The following is an 18,143-nucleotide window of genomic DNA, read 5'->3' as shown; positions in this document are numbered from 1 at the left end:
GTACTCAGAGGCAAATGGCAAAAGGAAAGGAGTAGAGATGAACTACAAGATGATCAGACTGGCTGTGCATCTGACTTCCAAATGACCCAAGATGGAACGCCAGCTTTCTCTGTCGGTGAAGGAATGACGCGGCAGATCATAGTCAGTGTCCACCTATTCTGACTTCAACTGGCCGGCGCTGACTAATTCGCACACCACTGTCATCTTGGATGCCTTCGCATTTTCCAGACGTTTTAAAATTGCATTTGTCGCTGTTGTTATGTGCGTATGAGTTCGATAACTGCTGCGATTGTTGGAACAGCTGAGCTACCATCGCCCAGATATCACAGTTGATCGTGCTATCTCAGCCAAATTCCAATCCGAAATTTATCATTTCTGCCTACTTCCGGTTCTAAGACTCCCTAAAAAAAAGTAGACGAAACTTTTTAGTGAGAGATGCCGTAATACATTCTAATTTTTTTTTTAGCAATATTGTTTTTGTCTTTGTTAATAATTTAAAAAATGAACAGCGCTGTGCAAAACATTGAAGATTCCAACAAAGAAATGCAGTAAGTATTTAACCGACACAGGTTGGGTTTTCGCGCACGCTGGTTAGTTTTTTAAGCAACGCCAGACATATTTTTTATGGTGGCGGTGCAGCCACCATGAAAGATGTGCCACTTGATCAATGTTGTCTTGCTGCTTGTAGTTCAGCAGATTGGCCAGATTTAAATATTTTCATATTTTCTGTGCATTAAGAAGTCACAATGCACAAATAGTTTTGTCTTTTCTGCTTTTACTTTTGCTTTGGGTGCTGTTTACTTTTTGAAAAATAAATGGTCTCCCCTTCACCAAACCAGACCAGATGAAATTGGAAAGAGTTTAATGCACATCTATAAGACACGGTAATAATTAAACAATGATCAGTTAACTCACAAATCATTGAGGTGCAGCTTTGATTATTAAGGAAGTTAACATTGAATATTTCAGCATTTGTGTGGTTCTGTTTGCACATTTTTTGGAGGTAATGAGCTCTTCCCATGACTGGATTAAGACCATGCTGTAATGTTTATAATAAACATCCACAAGCCCATATGATGGATCTTTATTGGTTTTGTTTATAGTAAGGACAAAAATGAGGCATGCATTACAGACTGCTATGAAATTACCTTTAGCATTCAGTTTATGAAATAAAAACATGGATCTGCACGGATAAAACGGGTTTATAACTCAAGGGGGCTGGTGGTAAAAGCATTTGGTGTATTGCTGGTGGGTTTTTTTGTTTTTGTTTTTTGTCTGTGTTGGTTTTAAAAGGTTGCAGTTTGTATATCTAATTCTAAAAGTTAAGTACATAGGTCTTTATCTATATCAAACTACTTACACAATTTCAGTGACACACAAAAACACAGATCATCATTTTCCAAAATAAGATTTTTGTGACATTTTAGTATTCTGAAAATTTGGCACTGACTTCTGAAATGTTCAGACCCTCTTTATGTTTCCTTTTTTTTTGTTTTTGCTTTGGACCATGAACAGTTCTAAATGCGCATATGTATGCAGTCCAAAACTATTATTTTTTGTATCTCCACTCTACATGACCAATATTAATTTTCCATTGATTAGTACATGCTGGATTTGTGTGAGTGTGTTGGTAAAATCTATGGGTGTCTAACTCTTGATGATTATATTTTCAGTTCGTGTAATCTAAACATGGGGGAAGTTGAGGCACTGGCAGGTCTGCACATGTGTTGTCTTGAGACTTGGAAATGGTTTCGATCCACCCTTCTCCGTCTATGCTGGCTCTGTGCTAGTTCAAACACAAGCCCACCAGTCAGAAAGTCTCATGCTCAGAATGTCTAACTATGGCACATGATCTTTAGTCAAATGCTTTTTAAGTATCATACAGTAATCACAGTATTAGTGAGTTTGAAAACCGGTCTTTTCAAGTTCCTGGTTTGAAAACTGGTCTTTTTGTGGAATAGTGTTCCTTCTTATTGGTTCAACCAATAACCCCTAGCAAAACTGGTCTTTACAGAACAATTTCTAGTTAAAAACAAACTATTTGAAGAGAGAGACACTTTATTACTCTATGTTCCATCAAAGCAAATAAACAATTTGTTGGTGGCAGTGGCATTTGAAATCTCATACATCTCTCCAGTAAATCTTTGTTGTCATGAGTCCAGACACTCTGTCCTCAGTGAGAGGGTTTCTGGTACATATTTTGATGGCATTTTGAGTAATTCACTGTAGATGTTGATTGTCCTGCTGTATTGTTGAAATCATAAAAGTAGAAAAAAAAGGTCAAAATAATTGGATAAGACTAGAAAAGTCGTCGTCTTCTTTCTACCTCAACTCTTTCAAGAGTCATTTGGGCGCCATACAAATGAACTGTTCACCAGATTCCTCCAAGTTTTTCGGTTGTGTCTGAAAGCGTGGGTCTCTGCAAATGGTTTTCCTGATGTAGTCAGTCCATTGTTATTTTCTGTCTTCTCCTCTGTTGGGCTCCATTAACAGTTCCTTGGAGCTGGAGAATTGTTTTAGCAAGGCCATAGGATCTTGTTATGTGGCCATACTAGCATAGCTTTCTTATCTTAACTGATGTCAGCAGATCTTCAAAAGGTCCAGTGTGCTGCTTGGTGGTTTGGTGCATTTGTTTATTGGTGATGTGAGCAGTGTACCTGATACTTAGTATCTTAATTGTGGTTAACACTTCATTTCCATGGCAGAAGTGATTTTTTTCCAAATCCACCTCAAGGGTCCACGTCTCACAAAGTCACATGCATACAGGAAAATGGAATATACCAGTGCATGCAGGAGTCTGATCTTGTATTCCATGGATATTTTGCTGCCCTTCAGTATAGGATTCAGTCTGGTCAGCACTTCAAAAGTACAACACTGCAAAAATTGACTGGAAAATAATGTACTCACTATGCAGTGATTCTGACTGGATTTAGGGATGAAGATGAAGGTCAGCAGCATTGTTACTGTTAACTTCATTTTTAGTAACCACAGAGACTGGAGTTTTTCCAAAGAACTGGGGAATAGGTAAAGATGAAGGCAAGCAAATGATAACACATATATACACATTATCGGTTTTAGCAAAATAAAACTGGTCACTGTGTCCATGTGCCCATCAGTCAGATTTTGGTATTCTTGGATTTTATAACAGCTCTCATTTTACCTATGATTACTGGTTATCTTGATCATTGATATACATTGTATAGCATCATACTTTCAAGGATGATTTGGATATTGAAGATAAACAAACAAACATATTAAAAAACAAAATGAATAAAACACCCCAAACTGGAACACCCTATACCCAACAACTAGTATACGTGCATTAATTATTGTGATCATATTTCTAACTGGTTGAACATTTTGTGTGATCTGACCAGTTGAAGAGGTTGATGATAAGTCAGGATAATGTTGTCAATTCATGTATCAAAATATATGGTTGTATATTTTACATTTAAGTGTAGACAGGTGATTAGTTTATAGGGCAGAAGTCTACATATGTTACTTTCTGTTTTTATGGATTGCCAAAATAGAGGAAGAGTTTCATGTGATGGTTTGTGTTTGTTACTGCAGTGAACTGTCCAATGTTCTGCCTAGTGTGAGACACCATGGAAGCTCAGACATGCAGCCAGGGATCCAGATGCAGATGGCGCACAGCCTGGCCCAGCACCACCACCATCAGCAGCAGCAGCAGCACCAGCGCCAGCAGCACCAGTCGTCGCTGCCCTCATCGCAGACCTCCCACCAGCACCAGCAGTCCACCAGCCACCACCAGTCCATCCTGACCCAGTCACGGCAGGAGCCCATCTCCCCACACCACCACCAGATCTCCCACTCCCCTCACCACCATGCCTCCATGTCCCCCCACCCACACCCCCACCCGCAGCAGCACCCGTCTCTGTCCACATCGCACGGCCTGGATGTGGAGCGTCAGAGCCTGTTGGGCTCTAAGTCCACATCCTCGCTGGCCCCCTCCTCCTCCTCCATGCAGCTGCATTCCCAGGGTGTGAACACCTCGGAGAGTGCCGCCGAGATTGCGTCCTCCTCCCAGCGGTCTCACCTATGCACCACCTGTCTGAAAGGGTTCCGGAGTAAACAGCAGCTCATACAGCATTCCCTAGTGCACACCAACATTCGCAAATACTCTTGCTCTTACTGTGACCGCTCGTTCAAGCAGCTGAGCCATCTGCAGCAACACACTCGCATCCACACAGGTGAGGATTTTTTGTGCTGGAGGAGGAGGAGGAAAGGGCAGTTGATGCACCATGTGTCCTCTGTATCAGTCTATGCTTAATTTCATATTTTGTTTTGTTTTGTTTTTGTTTGTGTTGAAACATGTCTTTTCCTTCATTCCTTTTAAACACTTTTTTTCTAACAAGAAAAATGCTCTGCCATCAGTCTAGAGTAGTTTCATAATTACTTGAACAAAAAATTGAAAGAGGCATAAAAATTCCTTACGCCACATGAAAGCTTGTTTCTCTTATTTTTAATTTGCAGATAAATTATAAACAGTCACACAGTGTTTCTTGTTATTTCAGAATGATTATTTACACATTAAGACAATGTTAAAACATCCCTCAAATCCCTGATCATGACTTTTGATGGTGTCTAGTTTTGAAAGAATGACAAAGGAACAGAGATTTATCTTTAAACTGATAGCTGAAAATTAGAGAAATATTTATTTTACCAAATTGTGACCAGTTACAGAATTAGGCAAAAGTAGCAGCTCATGAATCTAAAATTGCATATTTAGTTTTGTGCTAGGTTATTAATCACTCAGTTGTGGGGGGTGGGGGTGGGGGATGGGGGGCTACTCCTTAGTACTTGTGAATATTTTGTCACAGCCATGAACCAATAGATTCTTCCAAACAGGTGAAACTGTATGAAATATACTAACTACATTGATGTTATATCTAAATATATGAATATATATAATGTATTTATTTTGCGCATTTTTAAAGACATGAAAACTACAGTACCATTACTGATAGATTGTCTTCTGACATGGCTGACTGACTGTGAATTATGTCATAGTTGAAATCTCATTGAAGGGTTGAAATAATACTGTGCTTTTCACACTAACTTTGACTTCTTTTTTTTTCCTTCATTTCTGCTTTTGTCATGAGCTGGTTGACTAAAATTAGTAAAAAAAACCAAAACAAAACACACCCAGCATTGAGCATATTTTACGAAGCACAATGGTAGGTTCCCCTCACACACAACGGATGTAAGTGATGATCATGATAATGATAATGTGTAATATACATAATTCAGACAGTGTTGTGAAAGACAACTACACCTGCTTTCTTCTTCTTCTTTTTTTGTTGTTGTTGTTTTTTGAAAACAATGTCTCATGCTCAAGTGCCCAAGTCTTGGCTTTGTGTAGTGTTCATGTAGAGTCCATGTGTGTTTGCATGAAGTTGCCTCCCTTTGACTTGTTTGAGTATACAGCTAAAAATGTTATGTCCAAGATTCACCCATCCACACTTGGTTGTGAAAGAATAACAACTGCTTGTATTGAAAAATGGAGATGGATAATCTCAAAGTAAAAGAGAGAACAGTAGTATAAAAAAAAAGTAAATACTTATGGTATTTAGTTGATATAAATCTGCAACAGTTCTGAAATCAAAACGCTTTTAAAACCTGCTCTGCGTACGTATATATATATATATCTTACTGGAAATTGTTTCTCGATATCTGTTATTTAGCGGAAAAAGGAACGGAGAAAGTTGAGGATCAAAGATCATTTCGTTGCCAATACTGTCAGCGAGCATTCAAACAGCTGATACATCTGCAGCAACATACTCGCCTGCATACAGGTGAGCATCAAGGCCCTGAAATCTTAATGGTATCAGTACGTTTGTTTATAAATATAAGAATTCAGCTAAACCTCATTCATTGCTCAAGAAATGATTGATGAAGAACACCTGTTATTATATATAATAGTTTATTGAAGCATGAAGTATTTATTTATAAAATAAACATAGTAGGTAGAATTGTATTTTTATTGTATTCTCTAAAAGGTACTTTTAAAATTTACGCAGCAGTCCGATCTTTACCCCTTGTCATTGCTGAAACAAAAAAATATGCAACGGAGATATGATAACTGGATTGTTTGGGAATTATAATGAAAATGCAGAGACTTTATTTTGTGACAGAGTGAGTCTATGTAAGCTAGTAGCTTAAGATTTATGTACAATAATGTGTGTGAGTGTGTGTGTGTGTGTCTGCAACTGTTTCTCTCGGTCTGTGTGTCACTCTGTATACCATTTGTCTGTCATTGTGTCTCTTTCTCTGTGTTTCAATCTGTGTTCTCTTTTTCTGTGTTTCAATCTGTGTCTTTGCCTGCCCTGTAGTGGCTGTACTTGTTTGTGTCTGTGTATACAGTCTGTGTGTAGGTCTGTTTCAGTCTCTGTTTGTCTTCTCTTTTTTTTTTTCTCTCATTGACACACTGTAGACCTGCACTTAAGTTAGTTTCATGCTTCATGTTCCACAACAGCCTCCTGATGTTTTCAAAACAATACAAAGACAAAGGCACTGCTCTCTGGAGCTCCCAGATGCTGGTGTCAGTCACTGTCACTGGCTGAAGGCGTCAACTGTTTGTTTTAATTTCTGTTATTTTTATTTTTGCTGCTAGTTAGTTTAACTTTAAGATGGGAAGGTAAAGAGACATAATGTAACAGGAAATTTTCACTTTGATTTTGAATTTGAAACAGAAGAAAACTGAATTCTAAAAATATATTGTAATTATCCGCTTGACTGCTGCTGACTAGTATGTTTGTCAGGAAAGTTGTCATCTCACTGAGATTAAAACTGAGCTTAAAGGTCAGGATGTCGGGCACCTTTCTTTATTAAGATTTCATCCCTTTGATGTTACATATGTTTTTATTCAGCAAAGTCTGTGACGCCACTTATAAGTAAAGTGGTGTCTTCACTTGAATTTTGAAATTCATACAACGCTGATCTCATTTCATCAAGTTCAGCATGCAGTGGGTTAAAAGGGTTGCATTAAATTTAAAGTAAACACAAAGGTTAATTTGTTAGATGCTCACATGACTTTTTTCATGTCTTTGATCATGTTGGCATTTGAGTTTAATTATCTATAATTAGTGATAGCTCTGGACCAAAGATGATGCTTTTCCGTTGTCTAAGATGTCGTTTTCATTGGTTAAATTTCTATTGCATAGAAAGTGGTACATTACAAATAAAATGGAAATAGATGCTAGAAAGATTTATGTTTATGCAGGGTGTGATGGCTCAGGTTGTGACAATAATTGTGGTCATTATTTAGTGTTTTTTTTGTGTGTTTTTCTGTTAAGTGTTTATTTATGTATTTTCAGTGGGCTTGTTTGTTGCTGTTGTTTGTTTGTTTGTGGTTTTCAGTGATGTATTGTAGTATTAATCCAGAATTTTAATGTAAAGACCCTTCCTTTTGTTGACCTGTATCATCTCTTATCCTTTAAAAAAGTTTATTAGTTTATAATTCTGCCCTCTTGTACAATATTATAATTCTGTCCACTTGTGCAAAATCAGAAGTCTTTGTCTTTTGAATCAGTTGAATGACATTTGTTTGCAGTCACATGTTCTTTCCCCTGTGTCACTCACTTGTCATGATTGTGTAACACTAATGCTAATTTGATGTCTGGTTTGTACAAATGTTACTGTGTCATAGTGTTAGTGTCTTGATCATGATCTTTGTCTGTCGACTGTGTGTAGATGACATTGCTAATGCCAGACCTTTTCTTCAGCTGTATATTCTAGGCAGTTATCTTTTTTGTTACCAAGTGGAAGTTCTAGCCTTGGTGTGATCACATGAATGGAAATTTATGTAAATTCCACTTGCACGTGCTGTTTTATTTTCAGTTGTGGACAGTATCATATGCTCTGTTTTCTGAATTAAAATTAATGTTGACAGTGTACCGTTAAATTTTGCAGATAGGCTTAAATTTTCAGTTAGATTATTTACATGTGTGGGGGCCTTTTTTGGGGGGAGGGGATTGTTTTCCAGTGCCAAAGAATTCTGTGGACAATTCTAGAATGAAAAGGTCTGAGTATCAGATATATATAACGACTAAAAGGTATCTGGCATAGTCACTGTCAACCAAATAAATATCCCGTGGATTGATGGAGTATCAGGTACAAGAGCTTTTGAAAGAAGGGGGGTTGGGTGGGGATGGGGGTGCATGCTGCCTTCCCTCTTCCCACATTTCAAGCCACTGAAAACATGTATGGTGTGTTGAGCAAATAGAATCTTTTTTTCTTATTGTATTATATTATTTTTCTTTGTCACATCAGGCTGCTCTACCTGGGGGTGAGCATATTGCCTAAGTGTAGTGCTGCCCTTTTTTTCTTTCTATTTTTCTGCCAGCAAGTGCATGTTTTCCTGTGAAAGTGGATTTTTCTGCAGAATTTTGCTAGGGACAACCCTTCTGTTGCTGTGGATTCTTTTACATGCGCTAACTGCATGCTACATGGGGGGACCTCAGTATATCATTTCATCCTAATGACCACACTACCCACTCAAGGTCTAGTGGAAGGAGAGGAAATACTGACAATTGTGGGATTTGATCCTGTGCGCTTAGATGCTGTTGGTCCATAGGTGGATGTACTACCTCCAGACCACCTCTCCGCTTAGTTCAGAGAATTGGAAAATAATACATGTCTTTTATTGACATAAAGCTTTCAGGAAGAGGCTCTTGCAGACATAGTTCAGTCTTGTCCACATGCTACAAAAACTGCCATCTCAGATGATCGAGACATTGACTCAAGACTGGGAGTTGACAATAGGGCAAATGACAGAACTTTCAGATAGATGACTTAATTGACAGAAGCAAAAAACAAACTGACTTACTGCAAATACGGAAGCACAAAACAAAATAATCTCACCTAGTAAAGTGTGCTTGCGTGCATGTGTGTGTGTGTGTGTGTGTATGAGTGTATGTGGATTGTGTGTGTGTGTGTGTGTGTGTGCGTGTGTGTGCGTGTGTGTGTATGACTGCATGCCTGCATTTGGCTGTGCGTTCCAGGTGAAAAACCATACGCCTGTAAGTATGAGGACTGCGACCGTGCCTTCGCACAGATGTCCAACTTGCAGCACCACATGCGCAACCATGAGGAGCAGGTGAAGAAGGAGGTTCTGCGCATCCACAAGTGTCACATCTGTCACCGCTCCTACACCAATGACAGCAGCTTGAGGGCTCACACGATGAAGGCATGTGTTGAGGCTGTGCTTGTCAGCTGTTGCCGAGAAATGATGGGATCATGTACTTTCTTTAAGTACAAATGGGGAGAAAGTTTATATTGAGAAATGCAAACCTGTTATTTGAAACATTGGATGCTTCTCATCTAAAGTGAGTCTTGTTTTACAACCTGCAGTTCTTTGATAGATTTTGTCCATTTGTCATTTTTTGTAGACTTTGCAGTTATCTTATATTTGAGCACATATTTCTGCATGCTGTTTTTTTCATTATTACTGCACACAAGATTGGGGTAGGTAGTATCTCAAAGTGATGAAGTTTCTTGTTCGATGGTGTTTTTTTGTGAAGATCAATAGAGGTGTGATTAACTTGATCGCACTGTTCCACGTCTGTGTACGCAAAGCACGACCTTAGCATTGAAGCTGCTTTGCTTACATTTAAGCGGAAGAATCTCACAATTTTTACTGAGACTGTAACACATGTTTTAGTTTCTTAAGAAGGCATCACTGCATTAGGACAAATCTATATATGGTACATCACGTTTGCTGGGTAAATGCCTGACCAGCAGTATAATCCAGCATACTTAGTCAGTCTTTGAGTGCATGCATATAATTTTAATAATTTTGCCAGAGAACAACCTTTTAGTTGCTGTGGGTTCTTTCCAAATGTGCCAAGTGTGTGCTGCACATGGGTCGCCGGTTACTGTCTTATCCAAATGACTTGATGCTCAGTTTGATTTTTTTAGTCGAACATGGGAGAATGGGCTGGAGCAGGAATCGAGCCCAGACCCTCCTAGACACTGTATTGGCAGTTGCGCATCTTAACCATTCTGCCACCCTCTTCCTGAAATAGGAATTTCAACACACGGAAATCTAACATAACACTGATGACAGTGCATACTTTTTAGCTTTTGCATCGGGTTCTCAGTCTTCATTTGGAGAGTGGGATGATTGAGAGAGAGGCATTTGAAGGGTTCTCTATTGAGAAGAACAGCTGTTTGTTGCTACAGTCAGTTTCTAAGACACACACATAGAGAATGATCTATACCTGTGGATACATCCAAACAGTTTCATGTAAGTGAAGGAGATTTTTGTAAAATCGTGGACTGGTCCCTTTGTCTTGAGTTTAATGCATACAAAGTATTTATCACAAATGACACTCAATATTTGTTTCAGATGCACATGCACATGAGGTCTCCTGAAGACTTGAATGCTGAGGACCAGCAGCCAGTGAAGAAGCGACGTAAGAAGAAAAACAAGCAGCTGTCTGCACCGACCATGGTGCCATTAGGGGAAGGAGAGGGTTCTCGTAGAGAGGGAGGGTCAACGGACCCCTCCTCAGATGAGGATGTGATGATCATGGGCAACAGGAAAGAGCATGGCATCCCATCCACCATCGGCAGCATCCCCCGCAACTTGATGGAGTCCCTGAACCAGTATGAACGCACCCTCGCTGCCGGAATGAACGGCGAGAAAGTTCACGGCGGAAACCTGTCGAGCGCTCACCAGTCCAGCCTCCTCCTCGGAGCCACCGCCTCCTCAGCTGGCGGTGGGTCCAGAGATCGGGACTCTCTCCGGCCATCCACGAGCCTGGGCCTGATGGGATTGCCCGGCATGGACTCGGCCCTCATGTCCTCCCAGGGCCCAGACGTGGTGGAGCGGGCGGCGGCAGCAGCAGCAGCTGCGGTGTCCAATCAGCTTCTGCAACATGGGCACGGCCGCAGCACCCCCATCAGCAGCAGTCTGAGCAGCAGTGGTGTGCAGCCGCCCCCCCACCCACAGCCTGCCCACTCCCACCTGATGGAGGCGCATCTACGCAACCAGGTGACCCCCATCACGCTGGCCCCCCTCCACGACCAGTACTATGGCCACACGGGTCCCCCTCCTCCCTTGGGGATGCTGTCCCCTCACGCCCACATCCTGGGCCCTCCCCGCAGCATGGCCGACCTGCCCATGACCTACGGATCTCAGATCTCCTCCGCGGCGTCCTCCGCCATGGTTACCTCCTCCCATCTAACTGTGCCCTCTGCTCCCCCCCACACCAGCAGCAGGCCCCCCTCTGCATTGTCCTCCCCCCACCATGTGTCTGAGGCTTTGAATTTCAACCACTAACCAGCTTCCTCAGCATCACACACATGCACACACACACACACACACACACACACACACACACACACGCAAAGAGCATGTACACACACTAAGCACCAAAATGATGAGGGTCTTTTGAGATTTTCTTGGTCAAGCGTGTTTGTTGTGTTTTACATGTGCTAATGGAATCATGCATTACATATCAGTGTTGTTAATGGATATCTTGATGTCTAGATAGATAGTTATATAGGTGGTATACACAATATTTTAAAAGAAAAAAAATGTTCCTTGGATTTTGATGATGTCTGTTTCTTGATGTCTGCTCTGATATACTTTTTTGTGGGTGCAAAGCTTCATGATGACATTTCATATATTTTGTATTTTGATATAAGTGACCTTCTACATTGCACACAACCAAACAAAAACAAAAACCTAAAGAAAATAATAAAGATAGTGACAAATGTGAAGTTTGGAACGCTTGGAAATGACTATGAGCATGCTTGCAACTCATGTGTGTATGTTTGTTAATGTTTGTTTATAGATTTGTATGTTCAGAGAAATTGGCTCGTGAATATGTTGGGTACATATGGCTTATCAGCAATATTTCTAAGTAGTTTTCACATTGTCGGTATTATATCTGTGACCGATTTTACAGTCAGTACATTTTGGAGGAAAAAAAGTACCTATTGCTTATCAGCAATGTTTCTTGTAAATGGCTTTCACATTATCAATATTTCTTTTGCCATTTTCACAGTTTGCAAATTTTAGAAAGGAAGAATAAATGGATGTCAGACATTGGTAAGTACACTGAGGCTCCTGTTTTTTCATTTGCTTTCCAGCCTGTACTGACCCCTGTCCAAATACATAGTTATTGTTGAGGTCAGTGTCAGGACGGAAAGAGAAAAAAAGGATAGAGCATCAGTATATATTGTTGAGTTCAGTGGCAGCATGGAAAGAGAAAAAGGAAAGAGCATCAGCAACCAAGAAACCCGGTCACCAGCCATCAACCTATCAACAGTGTAACAAAGTGCCATATTTTGTGGACGAAGGGTTATGGTTAAAATTCAGGAAAAATTCAACAGCGCTTAGAATAAGTTAAATGTTATTGAAATATAAATATTGTAAAAGACAAAATAGAAAGATATATATATATATTTATCTCATTCTCTCTCTCTCTCTCTCTCTCTCTCTCTCTCTTTCAATCTCCCTTTCTCTCTCTCTCTGTTTCTCTGTCTCTGTCTGTCTGTCTCTCCTCTCTCTCAGAAGCAATTTTGAATAATTATTTTGAGCAAAGCGTAGAAACTGGCCATGAATAAAACCAGAAAATGAAATAGGTAACACACAAACCCAGAAAATGAAAAAGATAAAACCAAGCAAATTGCTTAAAACTGTTCCGTAGAACGAGTTCTAGCAGGCCTACTCCCAAGCATAGAACAGTTTTTACATTAAAGTTTAGACATTGATGCCATTGGCTAAGATGAAGTGCATGCTTGAGCTGTTTGCACACTGAACTTGTATTATTCAAGATAAGCAGTGCTTGCAGCTGTATATCCCCTTTGACTTCATTGGACATTGGCTGTTTTCTTGTCACATTTTTCAGTGTCATGAGCAATTTCAGTTTGAAACCACAGTAAAAGCCACACAGAGTCATACTCTTTGCTCCTAGATTTTGAAGCCAATCAAAGCCAGTCCCCAGTCAACATCAAGTTGGCTTTTTCACATTTTTATCTGCCAGTTTTCCTTTAATTATTTGGTCATGTGTGTTTAATTTTAGGCTGTTCATGTTATATGTATCAAGTGGAGATTCTTATGTTGTCCTGAAAGGGCAACTTGAGTTGTTTCATTTTTACTGGAAATGGTTATTTGAAATTAGGAATGACAGTATTTTCTTTAAAAGGAACCAAAAGTCATTTTGATTTGTGGGGAAATGCAGGATGGCCGCATTGCATGAGACATCCAGAGTAGTGAAGTTGTATTTGGCAGAACATCAGCTGGGTACCCATTAACTGCAGTTCAAGGAGGTATAGAAAGGTGAAGGTGCTCGGCATAGTCATCAGTCAGTGGGAGGAGGAGATATCAGAGTATCATACGGAATAGAGGTGTTAGCTCAGAAACAGCCAAGGAGAGGAGGCGAGAAGAGACACAAGAATAGACAAGCTTCGGGTGACGTCACATACACGATATGGTTTCAGCTTCAGTTTCAAGGTGTCAGAGTGGACAGATCCATACACGCTACACCACATCTGCTGGGAGGATGGGGCAAAGAAAAAGAACTGACGTGTGGCCTTCGCATAACCCAAAGTGCTGTTCAGGATTTGAGAGCTACAGTACAGTTGCATTGGATGCCGTAGGGACTGTCACTCATGAGTCGGCCTCTGCAACCACTGACTTTCCTGTGGTGCATGGAGATGCAGTTCTTACTGTCAACCATGACAGACAAATGCCATCAAAGTGGGGTGATCAAAGTTGAAGGGGATAATTCTTAGAACCTAAAAGGAAAGAAGGGAACAAAATCATTTAGGAACAAGATGGGACAGTGGTAGGAAGCTGGCAGTCAGTCACTGAAAAAATGAGGTGTATATGCATGTGTGTGTGCGGCTCAGAGCTTGACACTGTAGTGCAGTTAGGATGAAGTGATGTGAAGTCATCCATGAGAACTTCAGTGTTCCTTAGTGCAGCAATGTTCAAATCTTCTCTTTACATTCCCTGAGTGACTGTAGGTGCAGACTGTAAGTGTGTCACTTGATAGGTTATGAGTGTCATATAGCTTTTTCTCCTCTGTTCTTGTAGTCATTGCTTCATTTGCTTTGTGTATACATATGCATATATGGATAGATGTGAATCATGGAAGAATGCTATCTTGTTGAAATGTTGAAGAAAGTTATGCTTATGACTACACATAGTTATTCCCATGTTATTAAAGGCAGGACTGTTTAATCATCTTGTTTTGAGTCAATTGACCTTTGCTGCAAAAAACAAAAACTCTGTTTTTTTGTTCTTTTTTGTTGTTTTTAACATGTTTAAGTTATATATTCAGTTGATTTTATTGTTAAGAACTGGTGAAAACTACGTGTATTTGACTGAAATAGGTAATTTTATTCAAAACATTTTGTTCAGATAGTATTTATCATCCAGATAATCATTGAGTATAAATATCTTCTCGTTCGTTTTTTCTTCTTGTTCGTGAGTGCAGATATGAAGTAGACGGGTTGTATAGTTACAATATTACAGCTGCTTTGATTTGTTGAATCAGTACATTATGATTAACACCTGTTGTTAGTTCCTTGGAGCTGCTATAACAAGGGATTGGACTGACTCAGTTTGCTTTGCTCTTACCCAAGATGCATTGATGGTCTGCTCATGGAGCTGTTTTAAATTTAACTAGATGGGTTTGTGACATTTGATTTCTAAAGAAATGAGTCTGGGGCAGCAGTGAATAGTGCAGCAGATGTATACATGTGCCGATGAACACAGCTTGAATTGTTTGATGATTATCTGAAACACATGTATGTCTGCCTGCATGCTATGGAGCCATTGATCATTTTTGCATAACATACAGCTAGGTGATTTTTTTTTTTTTATCATGCAAACGATTGATGTGTTCAGTTTTTATGTACAGAAAACATGTGTTTTAGTGTCAGGAAACAAAGTTTTGTTTTGCTACAAGAATTTTTTCTACATGCAATTTTTTTTTTTTTTTTTTTTTTTTTTTTTTTTTCAAAATTAGATATTATTTTGCAAACAGTAGGCTTGTCTTTTATAATTGAACGATATTTAACATCAAGAACAATGAACATTGAAAGATGTTTAAAAATCATGTTGTTTTCAAATATCTAGAGAATGCTGTTTGTTTATACTTTTAACCTTCAGTATGTACAATAATGAATTTATTCAAAGAAATGAATAACCAATAATTCTGTGTTGAACCAGACACATATTCTTGCATTGAAACTTAAATATTATATTAATTCCTTCTTTAAGTTCAAATCATGGAATACATTTTGCGACCAAATACACAGGCATAATGATAATGAGATTGTGTTAAAAATTGTACATAAATAGTTGTGCATTTGAATCCATTGAAACAGTTATGGAATTATGAAGAAGTGTCCTAAAGTGTGTCTGTCTGTGTTGTCAGTCCTGATGTCAGTTGATGTCACTTTAGCTGCTGTGAATATTGCTTCTTGTGTGTGTGAGTTTATGTGCATGTGTGTGTGTGTGTTTGTGTGTGTGTGTGTGTGTGTGTGTGTGAAAGAAAGAAAGAAAGACCGACAGAACGTCTGTGGGCTTGCTTGTCTTACAAGAGTGCAACTGAGAAAGTGATAAAGAGTATCTTTTGTTGTATTAAGCCATAACTTTTATCTATATAGTTTTAATGGCAGTCTTTGTAGAAATTGCAGTGAGATTCCTCTGGTAGCAGTGAATGAGTCTGTGTATATTTTGGACGTTTCTAATGTGCTGTAGTTTTTACACATAGCAGAGTATCTGATTAAATGTTTTATAATACTGCAAGCTTGTATTACTTGATTTTTCTTTTGCATTATGGTGGTTCCTTTTTGTATGTGTACTTTGTAAATGTCAAATCAATATCAGTCTATATCGCCATTGTTATTGATGTGACAATGACATGCATTTTCCATGAAATATAAGTTCAGAAAATGGGAGTTTTGCATCATGGAAAATATATGTTGTACATTGAAGTAAAGGTTCATTTGTTGTCTGCACAAACATTGGTAATTAATGGGTATGTATGGACTTAACAAATAGAAATAATACTGAGTTTTTTTCTTTTGACCCTGACCTCTGCACTTTCTTGATGAGTTCAGTTTAATGATATACAATATGAATAAGTGACTAACAGTAGTTTCCAAATTTGCACTTTTCATAAGATAGATGAATGTTCCAGAAGGATGCTGTTCCACAGAAAAAAAGTAATATATTTTAGAAATTGGTACTGCTGTGCAAATGTATCAGAAAACTTTGATACACTTGAAACAATGTACAATGTACTATCCAGAAATAAACAGTAAATTTAAGAATTGTGTCAGTTTTTGTCAGTGTCATTGCGAGGCATGTCTCGTTGCTTTTAAGATTCCTTGGTGATATGTTTTCAGAACATAATCTGCGGGTACTCTTTCTTCTTTGATGTTGTCAGATTTCTTAAGTTCTACATAATCCATGAAAAGAATATTTCAGTTATGTGTTATTACCTGCTTCTGTTTAGTAATATTTTTTGTTGTTTTTTTTTTTTGTTATGTTAAATTGTATATAGTCCATGAAAAGTATTGCTTAGTTTTGTGTTGTTATCTGCTTTTGATTTGTAATAGAAGAATATATGAAATAATGTCAGCTACATAAAATACTGATTGATGCTCTAATGGATTACTTTTGTTTCTGATAAGTGGCGCAGTGACCAGCAGCATAATTATTTCATCTGATCAGTGAAGGAATTTCTGTCTGTGGTTTTTTGGTTTTGTTTGTTCAATTGTTTGTATTTGACTGACATATGTAAACAAAGTAAGTCTACTTTGACTGGTGTGTGTCGACAAAAGTGAGTCTGTGTAAGCATTCAGTCTCAGGAATGAAACATGGTGGGGTGGTTAATTGTTATGAGTAAGACCTTTTGTGATCATCTCATCTGCCTTCTGAGTAAGCCGTTTCTGGTTGTCCTCTTTAAGATAACATGATAAGCAGTGAAGCAGGGTGAGTCAACGGTCAAGGTCATCATTTGTTACAAATATAAATAAAAGCTTGATAGAGCTTGGGTTACTTCCAATTTTCATCAAATGTGGTACAGTGACTGGCCATATTGACAGTGTAATCTCTGCTGAAATTGAAGGTCAAAGGTCAAGATCACTGTACGCCATTTGATGAATAAGATGAACTTGTAAGTGCAAAAGAGTTGAAGTCTTGCATCCATACTTCATCAAGTGTAGTACAGAGTTTGGTTATGGTGACAAAAACAAAAACCCTGCAGACAGTCCAGGTCAGGGCTCAAAATATGAAGGTCACAACATATATATGTAAAACTTAAACTGTGGTAGAACTTGCTATTGTCATTTGATTTTGATCAAACTTGGTACAGTGATCGGCAATGACCAGAAACTGAACCCATTCGAAGGTCAAGGTTAAGGTCAAGTTCACAACAGTGCATGTGAAAATTCCTGTTGTAAAATGTGCTCTTTGCAGTATCCCCCCTATTCTGTAATTTGTGTTGAATTAAGTGGGTATCAAATGTGGGAATTTAAGAGTTTGCCATTTCCATTTTTTTCTTTTCTTTTCTTTTTTTCTGAACCAGATAAAAGTATATCTTTGGGAGATGTGTCAAATATGAGTGTGTGAGTGAGTGAGAGCAAATATGTCTGCTCATTATTTGGTATTGTGTGTTTGTTTTTTGTTTTTTTTTCAGTACAATTTACATTAAACAAGAGATAGACAGTTCAATCATGGGAGTATTTGAAGAAGTTTGATGGAAAAAGGGACATATCAGGCAGAGTAATGTGTGTGTGTGTGTGTGTGTGTGTGTGTGTGTGTGTGAATTATTTTAGCAAATTTTTAGTGACAAATTGATTAGAGGGGAGAAAAATCTGTGGCTCATAATGAGTGAAAATACCACGAACATGTATCCCAGACTTCACTGCAGTTGCTTTTAGTTTTAAATGATTGACGGACAAAAAAAAAGTAAAAAAAAAAAAAAGTAAAAAAAAAAGTCAGAAAAATAGAAATATCTTTCAGTACTTCTCAAATAAAATGAAATAAAAGAATCAAACTACACTCTTGCAAAGTCTGTGGGAGTTGTCCTCATTGGCTGTCAGCTCCTCCTTGGAGTGGAAGCAAAAATCCTGCATACATACAACGCCTG

General features: G+C 38.6%; 1 protein-coding gene across 3 annotated transcripts; it reads left to right on the top strand.

Moving 5' to 3' along the window:
• Positions 1–411: 411 nt before the first annotated feature.
• LOC143287765 (uncharacterized) lies at positions 412–17,678 on the top strand. Of its 3 annotated transcripts, none has more exons than XM_076596045.1 (5): positions 412–548; positions 3,571–4,211; positions 5,706–5,816; positions 9,024–9,208; positions 10,370–17,678. In XM_076596045.1, exons 1-5 carry the CDS (start codon positions 502–504, stop codon positions 11,303–11,305), a joined length of 1,920 nt encoding a protein of 639 aa, XP_076452160.1. In that variant the 5' UTR covers positions 412–501; the 3' UTR covers positions 11,306–17,678. The 3 variants fall into 3 exon arrangements, with proteins under 3 accessions (XP_076452160.1, XP_076452162.1, XP_076452161.1); XM_076596046.1 differs by lacking the exon at positions 412–548 and adding an exon at positions 628–884; XM_076596047.1 differs by lacking the exon at positions 5,706–5,816.
• The last annotated feature ends 465 nt before the right edge of the window (positions 17,679–18,143 follow it).

This window comes from Babylonia areolata, chromosome 11 (assembly GCF_041734735.1).
Source record: "Babylonia areolata isolate BAREFJ2019XMU chromosome 11, ASM4173473v1, whole genome shotgun sequence".
NCBI classification, from domain to species: Eukaryota; Metazoa; Mollusca; class Gastropoda; order Neogastropoda; family Buccinidae; genus Babylonia; species Babylonia areolata.
The sequence above is the reverse complement of the archived record's forward strand: the minus strand, read 5'-3'. Positions and strand labels throughout refer to the sequence as shown.

Excerpts from the sequence above, each read along its gene's own strand:
- LOC143287765 (XM_076596045.1), top strand. The coding sequence starts at position 502 with ATGAACAGCGCTGTGCAAAACATTGAAGATTCCAACAAAGAAATGCA. Across the intron at positions 549-3,570 it reads GATTCCAACAAAGAAATGCA|TGAACTGTCCAATGTTCTGC; the intron begins GTAAGTATTTAA and ends TTGTTACTGCAG. Across the intron at positions 9,209-10,369 it reads TGAGGGCTCACACGATGAAG|ATGCACATGCACATGAGGTC; the intron begins GCATGTGTTGAG and ends TATTTGTTTCAG.